At 42.2% G+C, this 11,711-nt stretch overlaps 1 protein-coding gene and 1 pseudogene across 2 annotated transcripts in view; one reads left to right on the top strand and one right to left on the bottom strand.

Annotated features, from left to right (window-relative positions):
- Positions 1–11,711, top strand: part of MTMR12 (myotubularin related protein 12) — a 59,818-nt gene that overhangs the window by 35,703 nt on the left and 12,404 nt on the right. For both annotated transcript variants that reach the window (XM_015585731.2, XM_006907110.2), the window contains exons 8-11: positions 3,390–3,465; positions 8,707–8,813; positions 9,470–9,594; positions 11,038–11,116. In XM_015585731.2, the coding sequence (XP_015441217.1) occupies positions 3,390–3,465; positions 8,707–8,813; positions 9,470–9,594; positions 11,038–11,116 (387 nt within the window). The remainder of the gene's footprint in view (positions 1–3,389; positions 3,466–8,706; positions 8,814–9,469; positions 9,595–11,037; positions 11,117–11,711) is intronic.
- Positions 2,597–2,715, bottom strand: LOC112475897 (annotated as a pseudogene).

Genomic DNA, 11,711 nt, shown 5'->3' on the forward strand with positions numbered 1-11,711 from the left:
TTTTTCTGTCCCATGGGGACGATACAGGGAAAGCTGGGCTTTGTTTCCCACCTGCACCACTACGCTAGCTGCCTACATGGACTTCCCCATCCAGTCTGGTCCTGCTGCATCCGTTCTCTATTGTAGTGGCCGCGAGAGCACCTCCGGTATGTATCTGATCACCTTGCTCCTGCCTCAGTGGCTCCCAGCTGATTTCAGTACGGGGAACAGAACTTCATGAGTATTACAGGGCCCTTTATGGTTTGACTCCTGCCTAAATCTCCAGCTTTGTGTATACCCCTCTGGCCATACTGAACCCCTGCGATAGGGCCTGTGCAGTCTCATGTCTGGAATGGCTCCTTTTGCTTCTAGCTGCACAAGTGAGTTACCTCCCTTTCATCTGTCAGATCTCAGGTCAGGTGTCATATATAGGGAGCCTTCCCAAGACAAGGTTGGATCTCCTTGTGAGAGCTTGCATTGAACTGTATGCCTCTCTTCACAGCACTTCCTGCAATTGTGAGTTTATTTTTATCTGTATCACCATTCGATTAATGTTTGTTTCTGCAACCTGTCAGCTCTGGGGAGTCAAGGACACTGTTTCTGTATAATGACATGAATACCATGATAGCTGCAGAACCAAGTGCAGTGCCTGGTTTCAAGAGGGACTCAGTAATTAGGAGAGAATGAATAAATTAACGAAAGCCCCCTCAGTAGTTAGAGGGGACTCCAGTCATTTTGGATGAGAATAAGAAACCGAGTGTCTACTTCACTGTCCCGCAAGGTCAGAGCCGGCTGACTGGAAAGCCCTTCTCTCATCCCACCTCCCCGGTATCAGAAGATCTTAACTCTAGGATGTATGTAACAGAGGGACCTAGGAATGACACAGCCACAGGAAGACACTGCGGCTCCGGTGTTGTCGCTTTGAGAGTTTCCTTACCCTAACTAAGGCTGTGCCTGAGCAGATCATACAACTGTCTTTGAATGAAGTCATCCTGTATTTGGAGGGGCCGTTTACTTTGTATTCTGAGCTCATCTTAATGACTAATGACTGCTGTTCAGGCAGGGAGGGCTGCGTTTGTAGACAATGAGAGTCTCACATGGACCCACCTTAAGTTCATTGAGACAGGAGAAGACATCTCTACCTCCCTTCACCGTTGCAGAGCTGTCCCATCTCTGTGCAATCTCCTTTCTTGAGTGACCGTGTGGTATATACGCTAATATACTTGGTTCTGATACTCGTGCCCCTTCCTCCACCTCCTGGTGAAAGACATAGAGAAAATTAACTGGTTAACCAGCATTGTGAAATATTCAACCTCACTAGTAAGAGGAGACGTGAATTTATTTCAAAGCGACGTGGCCTCACCCCGGCTTTGTAGAATGAGCTGAGGAAGGAGCTAGGAATCTGGTTTAAACAAACCTCATGGGTGACTCTTGTAAAGGTTGAGAAACAGTGATCTGTTTGTAAGTTGCCATCTAGAGCAGTGCTTCTGGTTTCCAGTCCAGCCAAGTCACCTGGGGATTCTGATTTTATAGGTCTGGGGTTGGGCTTGAGAACCTGCTTTCCTTATAAGCATCCAGGCGATGCTGCTGCATACTTGAGTAGCAGGATCTTCTGGAACAACAGCTTTCATCCTGATTGCTCACCTAGAGGGCTTTTAAACTCCTGGTGTGTAATAGTTCTAGGATGGAGGCTGGACACTGGCACTTTTTTAATCTTTCCCCATGTTTTAAATGCGCAGTCTAATTATTAACTCGTGGCTCATCCTGTTTTGTCTGCGCCTCCCTTGGATTATTTTGAAATAAATCCCAGAGTGCATCACATTTCATTTATAAATATTTCAGTATGCACCTCTTGGAATTAAGGAATCTTTTTATAAATATAACCATAAAACCATTATCACAACTTCCAAATTTAATATTAGATCCTTAATATCATTCAGTACCCAGTGTTCAGATTTTCCCCATTGTTTTAGAAATTTTAAAAACAATTTATCTTTCATCTTTTTTATCTATTTTATAATTAATCAAGATTCAGTGAGATTGATATTTTGCAGTTAATAGGTTTCCGGAGTCTCTTAATCTATAAATCCTCACACCATCATTTATTTCTTGTAATTTTTCTTTTCAAGAAACCAGGCTATTTGTCTGATAGTTTCCCATAGTCTGGATTTTGATGAGCACATCCCCTGGTGATGTTTAAAATGTTGCTCCATCCCCTATGAATTGATTCGATTTAACTGCTTGCTCACATTCAAATTCTCATCTTTTCAACTCAGAAAATTCATCTTTCCTATGACCTAATACTTAAGAGATTTGCTTCACACATGCAGCATGCACACAAACACCATATGATTATTTTCATTGTAGTTCTTACATCACAGGTACCTTATTTCCTGCAAGGCTTTATTTCAGGCTCTTTGAGTGAAAGATCTTCACAGCTTCTTCGTGATAGAACTTAAGTGGGTTTCTTGTTAACAGAAGCTTGAATTTGCTAACTAGAGGATGAGATGTTATCCCTGTATATCTCTAATCTCTACAACTCTGAAAACCTATCTTTCCCACATTCCTTCTGAAAAGGTTTGTTGTTTTTATTTTATTACTTATTTATTTATTTTGACGCCTACAGCATCTGGTATTCCTAGGTGGTCTCCCATCCAAGTACTAACCAGGCCCGACCCTGCTTAGCTTCCAAGATCAGACGGGATCGGGCATGTTCAGGCTGGCATGGCTGTAGACAAGGTTTGTTATTTTTAGAACCTAAATTTTCCCATGTAGGAGCCGAAGTTACACAGCTTGGGGTCAGGTCCCAGCTCCACTAATGCTTACTAGTTGTGTCACCTGGGAAGGGCCTTAGGAGTGCTATGGCTCAATTTCTTTATCTCTAAAGTGGAACTAATAGTACATACTTCATAGTGTTGCTGGGAGGATTAAATGAATAATTCATGTTAAGTAATTAGAACAGAGCCTGGTATATAATAGGCACTTGAATGTTGTCAGAGCACTTGATAAAATGGGCAGTAGTCATCATAATTACTGGTTTTCATACAAGTCAGACTGAGCAACACGAGTGCTTATATCGTCCCTATACGATGAAAAAGATCACTCCCAATTTTGGAATTCATAAACTTTTAGATAACAGATTCCAGTCCTCATTCTGTGGATGAGGGCACAGAACCAGAGAGGTGGGGTAATTTACCTACCTTTACACAAAATCAGAGACAGAGCTAGGATTTGAATTCAGATTCCTGACTGATCTGGCCGGAGAGAGTGGATCTGCATTGGTTCTTAACAGGGAATATCGTCCGTTTCCTACCACTCTGCTTAGCTTCTTCCTGTGTTCATTAAAGTTGAGCTTTCATATTTGGCGAATTAACTCTAATACTAAAACTGATGACATCTCTTTCTTCTAGGTTGCCAGCGTACTTTGTCGTCCCCACCCCTCTTCCTGAAGAGAATGTGCCACGCTTTCAGGGTCATGGCATACCAGTAAGTGCATCTGGAAACCTTAACAGCCTTGGATTGCTCATCAGCCCATCTTGGCAAAGTGTTCTACTTAAAGTCTGTGGCTTTGGTACTAAAGAGTTTGTCTTCAGTCCAAGAATGATCCAAAAATATCTTAGGGACTCCCCAGAGGAGTCTCTTAGACATGACGCTCCCTGGGACAGAGTTCTAAAGTTTTCACAGACGCTCTGCAGTTCTTAGCAGAGACATCTTTAAAAAGCTTTAAGAGGATTACAGATACGTCTGGTGTTGAGAGCCAGCCTGATTTAACGCCTAAATCATTTTGAGGCCGAGCCAACCACTCTAAGGGTAGTAGGGTTTAAGATACTTTTTGGCCTGCATCATTAATCTTCGAATGGGTGTGGCTGTGTTTTTTTCTGGGAGACAACAAGGAGAGCTTACTGAGTTTTCACAGAATAGACCGGGATGGGAGCCATATTTAGTGTGTCACTGATCAAAGAAAGCAAGACTGGCAGGTACTCCAGTTTCTAATGGGCTGTTGGGAGTTGCCAAGCCTGCAGGAATTTAGTGAGGAATGAGAATTACAAATAAATGCTGTGCACATGGCTGGTTGACCAAAAAGGTCACTACTGTATGGGAGGTGAGATGTGTAAGTGGGGGTCACATGCCCAGGCCGGGCAAGTAATGAGCGTGGGCATTGCAGTGAACCAGAGACCCTGTGCCTGGTCGAAGGGGCGGCTGCTCTGTGTTAGCAGGTTCGTGCTATGTGGAAGTATGGGCCTGGTCTTGTCAGGTGTCCTGATTTCTCAGAGCAGCCAGAGATAGGGATTTTTTACCTGAGGTTTCCTGATTTCTAAATGTATTCATTTGCTTCAGACTTTTTTAAAAAATCATGTCTTTGGGCCCGAGTTGGCTCATGTCCACCAGTTTGCAACCTTTACTTAGAGCAGTGGTCCTGACACTTCCTGGTCTCAGGACTCTTTACTCTCTTAAAAAGTACTTAGGGTCTCAAAGAGTTTTTGTTTATGAGGTTGTGTCTGTTGATATTTGCCATATTAAAATTAAAGCTAAAACGTTAAAATTTTACTTGAGGAAGAAACTCATTACATACTAACGTAAATAACATATTTCTCTGAAAAATGACTATATTGTCCAAAATGGAAACAGAATATGTTTTATATTTTTGAAAATAGAAGATAGCTGCATTCTTTTATCTACTTCTTTCATTCAGTCTGTTATGATATGTTGGAATTTGGTTGAAGTACATGAAGAAAAATCCAGCATCATACAGATGTGCATTTGGGAAAGGAAGAAATATTATATAGCCTTTTCTGATAATTGAGAATATTATTCTTTGATGATACACCAAAAAATTGATAAGTGGTACTTTCATAAAGATTAATTTGAGAACAATAAAACTTTATTCTCTGCTAAATTAAAATTAATTGATCTCTGACTGGATCTTAAAATATGCATGATTTTCTATCATCCAATGGTCATTTGGAAAATATTAGTTCTCTAGGTAATAGAGATCATCCAAATATTGACATGTTTCCTTATATAATATAAAAATAACATTTAATTAACATCACCCCTGTCTCATCAGAAAAGTCTTTAAATATTGAGAAGCTGTTCAGCTAGAGGCTGAGGCTAGTTTACCAAAGTTCTAATTTTTACTTGAGAGTTTAGTTTTTATCATTGGCAACAAGTCGTCAGTTGTTTTCTTTGAAGTGATAGACCCACTTTATTCATTTTTCCCTAAGAATGAATGTGTATGCTAGTTACCAAAGTCTGAATGTCCATAGTTTCCCTGTCAGTTATTCTTTCAATTCCACAAAAAAGCATCTAGTTTAGTTCTTAATTCAGTCACATAGGTGCTTTTCCTTAGAACAAACATGGTACTTCACTGTACTTACCTCCCATTCCGTCACACAGAATACTAAAAGGGCATGTAACGGTCAAGATTAATACAATAATAATTTTTAGTCCCTCATTGAGGACATCATCAGGTGAAACAGAATGTATTTTCTGCACGTGCATGGCAGTGAAGAATGCAGTGGCCTGTGCCGTTTGGTAGCAGGGCCTTGACTGGTGCTAAGGTGCCGGCAGTTTCATCCACCAGTGCCATCGCCCATCAGTGCAACTGTCAACGCAGAGCAAAAGGCACATTACGTCTTAGTATTATTGTCAGCACACCTGAAAGGACACTGGGTTCCACTTCCAGGATCTGTAGACTGCTTTTTGAGAATTGCTATTTTAGAAGAATAAGCATGAGGGTCCTCAGCCTTTCACAGATGAATCTAGGAAAAGAGGGTGTGCTCTGCAGGAAGACACGAAGATGAATTGTCTGCCCATGTGGGAGCGGGCTAAGGAACATTGCTATAGATTATACCAAACGACACAGCGTACTTAATGGGGTACCCGAAAACTGCTACCTTGCCTTGCTTGGGCCCTTGTCTGCTCAGCAGTCTGTTGTTTAATTCCTTTTAGTTTCTGCATCATTCTTCCCTGGGGGCTGCTGCAAACATTTTTTCATTCTCTTTTTAAGTTTGTGATACCAGTCTTTTTAACTCTTGGCAAAGATCTTTTTCCTCTAGTGGGATCTTGGACAGCAAGCGACAAGACTGCCCTCAACTTTCTTTTTTTCCTACCTCCTTTGGTTTCTCTCTATGCTTCCTCTTCATCTCAAAGCCAAATCTCTGCCTGGACCCTTGGTCCCATCTGCCCTTACTTTGTCTGGAACCTGCTTCCGTCAGTCCTCCCCCTTCTGCGTGTGTCTTTTCGCACATTCTGCTCTTCTTGCAGCATCCTCAGGCCTCCGCTAACCCGAAAAAGCCCTTCCTTAAGAGTCAAGCTGCTGTCTCTTTCTTCCCTGTACTGCTAACTGTACTTAGAATCTGTACTAATTTTCTGTTGTTGCGACTACTCCTTTCTTGCAGCATGACTTCTCCTCCCCCTGTTCTGCTAAGTGACCCTCCAGACATTGAGCTTTTGTGGCCCCTGCTCTCCGTACATCACTACGGTTTCAACACTGATTACGTCCTCGCTCGTTCTGCTAAGTGACCCTCCAGACATCATTGAGCTTTTGTGGCCCCTGCTCTCCATACCATCACTACGGTTTCAACACTGATTACGTCCTCGCTTTTCTTGCCTTTTAAATTCCTGTATTGGCTTTGGAGACACTGCGGTCATGGTCCTCTTACGCCCTTAATAGCGCCTTTCCTTACTTCCACTGCTTTCTAGCCTCCAATTTTACATGTTCCTCTAAAGCTCTGTCTTTGGTTCTATTAAGAGAGACACTGTAAGATGTATGAAATAATGAATAATCTCCCCCCTCTTACTTTTTTTAGATAAACTGTGCTTCTTGTCTGTTGTCAAGTCATTCATATTAAAAATCCTGTGGCCCTTTTCCCAGACAGAAATTGTACGTATTACAATAGGGGAAGATGAGTGCTTTTTGCTAAATCCTGTGAGAATCTTTCTCTGACCAAGAATTTCGCTTGTTTCCTGTTTACTGTTTTAAATAGAGGGTAGTAAGAGAATTGCCCCATGGCACCTCAGCTAAGCTGAGATGGTTATGTTTGTGCCCCAAATAGCAAATGAGTTATGGTTAAATACCACCAAAAGCCACCTTTTCTGCCCCAAGAGAGGAGATAAAAAGGATTAAGAACACTTAATTTCTTAGAACTTGCCACCCAGTCATGGCTAGGACTTTCTCTCCTTTCATCAGAGTGAGCAGCACCAACTAGGGGGGCATTTAGAAAATTGCCAGAGGACTAAAAACTGTGGTGATTTCTTCACACTGCTTTGCATGACATTGGGAAAGGGAATACGAGGACAGCAGAGAGGGCCCTTTGAATCGTCTCCGCGTTCTAACGCTTCCGCCTTGTTATGAATCTTAAAGTACCACCAGGCCCTCGGGGGGTGGGGGGGGTCAGCACTTGTTGGCAGTTTCGAAGCAGCTCTGTGTCCCTCTGCCCTTGCTCCCTGGATGGGCTCGCATCTCTTCCACGTCAGCTGGCAGTCAGCTGTCATTACCAGAGCTCCAGCCCTACCTCCTTCTCCTCAGCTACATAACCCTCATCTTAGGTGCCTCTTGAATATCGTCACATAGATGTTCTATTGGCACTAGACATCGAACATATCCAGTACTGAATCCATCATCTTCCCCTGAAACCCTAAACTGGTTCCTCTTTCTGACTAAGTTTAGTAGAGTATCACCTGGATTGTGTGCTGGTCTCTAGTTTCCCGGCCCAGGCTGCTGCTAGCGTATCCAATGTGTGGTTTATACATTAGAGAAGAATGGCAACAACGTGTCCCCTTTGGGAAGCTGAGATCTTCTAGTTTTACCTTTGAGCCAGGGCCAAGCGCAGGGCAGGGGATTGGCTTTAGCCAGACCTTTGTACGGGACAGAGTTTACAGCCGTACTCACTTGTCTCAACCAGCCTCGCCCTCTCCTCCATTCCAGGCACCGCGGGCAGATTACTTTGCCCTAGGACCATTTCTCTTCTCCATTTGTTCCTGTGAAACAGAGCAAACAAAACTATATCTAGAAAAACCGAAACTTGTCACCTATGCTCATTCACACGATTTCTTCCTCCTCTGCCCTCCCTTTGTTGTTTCTTGAAATTCTCTTCTGTGGTTTACCACCTTCTACTTTACTATATTTGTAAACTTATTTCCCTTTTAGAGTTTCAGCTCCTTGAAGGTAGATGTACAGTACCTCAGCCCTCTACATCCTCCGACAACCTAACTCAGTGCCTTGCACGTGTCTTCTCATTTCAATATGTGTTGAACAGCCCACTTTCTGTTCTGTTGTGAACTTTCTCTCATGACAGGAGCTGCCCGCTTTGTGCCATCCGGGCAGAGTACGACCTTTAGAGTCACACTGTTGCGGCTGTCTGTGAGTTAATTCATGCCAAATCCTGACATGAGAAGCTGCACTCCAACTATAGCTACTGTCCTAAAAGTATTAATCATAACGCTGTTGTTGTCACGTAGGTTCCCAGCCCTAAAGCCAAGTTCAGAGGTATATGTTAGACCATGAACAGGTCTGAGTGTGTCTGCCTCGACCTGTTTTGTTTTTTAAGACTAAATCAGACTTTTTCATTGCAGGTAGCTTTCATTGGCTTAAGAAAGTTGAATATATCCAGCCATTTTGTACTGAAGCTATAAATTTTCCTGTATGAATTTAAATGCTAAGCTTACCTGTTCCCTGTTGGATTGTGTGTATTATATTTAGAAAACCTTTATTCCCCTCTGCAGATATGGTGTTGGTCCTGCCACAATGGATGTGCCCTTTTGAAAATGTCAGCACTACCCAAAGAACAGGATGATAGTATTTTACAAGTCCAAAAGAGCTTCTTGGATGGGTCAGTACTGTTTAACATTTTGTTATTGTTCAGCTCAGTTCTTGTTTTCTGAGAAGCAGGGAACAGTTCTCAGTAGTACGTGCATTTCTGTTTACCTCTGATAGCTTAGTGCTTGGGAATACAACTTAGAGTGGTCATTTGAATTACTTGGGAAGGAGTCAGTATAATGTAATCATTAAGAGTGTCAACTGCATCGTTTTTAGAGGTGCTGAAAGCATTTATGGGGAAGTGGCACGATGTCTGTAATGTTAACAGTTGTGGAAACTAGGTCATGGTATATGTCAGTGTGCTATTTTCTAGTTTTCTGCATGTTTGAAAATTTTCAAAATAAAAAGTTAAAACACCGAAATAGATAAATTAAAACAGAAAAGGAGTAGACTTTGGAGTTAAATTGCCTTGGTTCACATCATGGCTCGAACAGTTCGTAAACTTCATAATCTTGGGCCAAGGAGTTCCAGTCCACACACCTCCACCTCCACCTCCGTTGACTGGGACTGGCGGTGCCGTGGTGGCAGCCTCGTCGGTGAGCGTAATTGGGCGGGAAGCGGGGCGGGTCTTCACACAGGTCTCGGCACATAGTGGGTGCACATAGGAGAAATAAGCTATTTCTAGTTCTCGTCCGCTCTTGTAATCTCTCGTTATTTTTTGACACCTAGAATTTACAGGATCATCCACAGACCACCCTATGAACTTGTCAAAACTGAAGACCTTTCAAGCAACTTCGTATCCCTGCAGGACATCCAGACTGCATACTCTAAATTTAAACAGCTGTTTCTGATAGGTGAGAAGAATGCTGAGCAAAACCTTTCTGTCAAATGGGGAGAGACATGCCGCGTGGATCAGGTGAAAGTTGGTGCCTTTCCCCTGGGTTCCTTCTGGTCGTACGTAGAGCTTCACGGCTGTCAGGGTTGATGGCATGGAGTGGAGCCGGCCGCCACTGCCTCGCTTCCCCCTCGATCTTTCTTCTGCCCTTTGCCACCTTTCCCTTTCTCTCCTTCCCTCAGCACACCGGTTGCCCAGTGGTGAGCAGTGGGGCTTCTCTGTTTAAAAGTCATAGAATTGTACAGTACGTGTAGTCACTGGCTTGTTTGCAGTGATTTATAAAGTAAATGATCTGTTTGTTTTCCTCGGTGGTTTATTAAATGGACTCCCCTTCCAAGTGGAAATATTTTCCTTTTTTTCTCCCTGAATGAATATATATACAACCATGTAAAAACAATCAGAAATGAACAAAGTAGAAAATGAGATATGCCCATCCCAGCCACCCCCAACTTCCCTGCCCAGGCTACCCATGATGAACAATTTAGGACTCGAATCATATTTAATACAGCTCAGTTGGCTGTTGCGTCTCTTCATTCTTGAATAAATCTTTACCGTCTGAGATTTCACACTTACGGGTCACTTTTCCTAACTCAGACCTTTAGCCTAGCAAAGCCTAACTGTTAATTTCTTCAGCCAACATTTACTGAATTTCCATTATATGTACTAACTATACGAGGCACTGGAGAGAAAAATGAATACGACACTGTGATGTGTCGTATGTGTTATAAGATGCTGTGATGTGTTATAAAGTAGATTTATAAAAAGTAGGGACCTGGTGGAGAGCGTAAGAAATTTTACTGGTTGATACAAGATCGTGATTCTCTACTTTGTTTTCATCACCCAGGACTTAGAGGAGTATCTGCCTTTTCATTGGTTTGAGGTTGCAGCTTTGAAATATATTAGACTTCTATAAAATGTGGACTCTCTGTATCAAGTAGGTTAAGGGATCGTGTGATGGTTTGAAAGGTAAATATATTTCTGTATTTAGGATTCCAGTGGGAGCTGAGTCTCCCCCTTGGGCCTCTGTGGCATCAGAATGTATCCTGTTGGGTTTTCCAGTTTTAGGAGCAGCAGCCTGAACGTCAATGATTTCTGCCTGAAGCCTGTTATTCTCCTTGTTGAATTTCAGGGTGGATCGTGGCTCTGATACATATTGTAAGGACACTTTTTATTTGAGCAATAAAAATATGTTTTTGACTGCCACACCCTTCCAGGGGCTTACAGTTCAAAAACTATTTCAGCTTAAGTTTTCGAATGCCCTTTACTTAAAACAGATTTGTACCTGGATTTGCAGTTTAATCTGGGGCTGTTCATCTGAACAGCATGGTTGAGTAGCACAGGTTTTTCGTGGCAGGCGTTGGAGGAAACCACCTGACTTCTTTACTCTTTTTTCTTCTTTCAGATAACAGTACCGAATTTTGGGACACAGATATAAAATGGTTTTCTCTCTTGGAAAGTAGCAGCTGGCTTGACATAATCAGGTATTTCAAGCCACTGTTTTGCTTGTGAGATTTATAGTTTTCTAATTCAAAGTAGTAAAGCAAATTGACAAATTTAACTATTTTATATTAGACAGTTAAATATTCTTAGATCTGTTCAAGGCTCAGCTAGATTTTACATTTGTTATTTGTTTATGTGCAGAATTTACAGACATGCTACTTGCTCACAAGGAGATCTACTCTCGACTATAGTCTAGGCATTGAAAGACAGTGAAAAAGAGGGTGAGGCAACCCAGAATTCTGAGGCTCAGTGCTGGGTCTCCACAGGGGCATGAGAAGGGGAGGGATGCCATATTAGAAGAATTCCATGTCTTTCGTGTATATTATCGATTTAAAAATTTTTTTAAATCATAATTAGTGTCAATTAGTCATTTGGGTTTTTGGAATTAGGTTTGAGATTCCAAGAGCACAGAATTCTAAACCCTCTCCTACTTCATATTTTGAATAGCTCCTCTCTGTTGCCATTAAATAGAGCAAAGGAAGGCACAGAACAGAAGTGATTACGGGGTGAGAGAATAGCCCCAATCCTGGGATACGCTTGAGGAAAGACGGGAATTCTTCCTTGTACTAGCTCGGC

The sequence above is a fragment of the Pteropus alecto genome, unplaced genomic scaffold (assembly GCF_000325575.1).
Source record: "Pteropus alecto unplaced genomic scaffold, ASM32557v1 scaffold152, whole genome shotgun sequence".
NCBI lineage: Eukaryota > Metazoa > Chordata > Mammalia > Chiroptera > Pteropodidae > Pteropus > Pteropus alecto.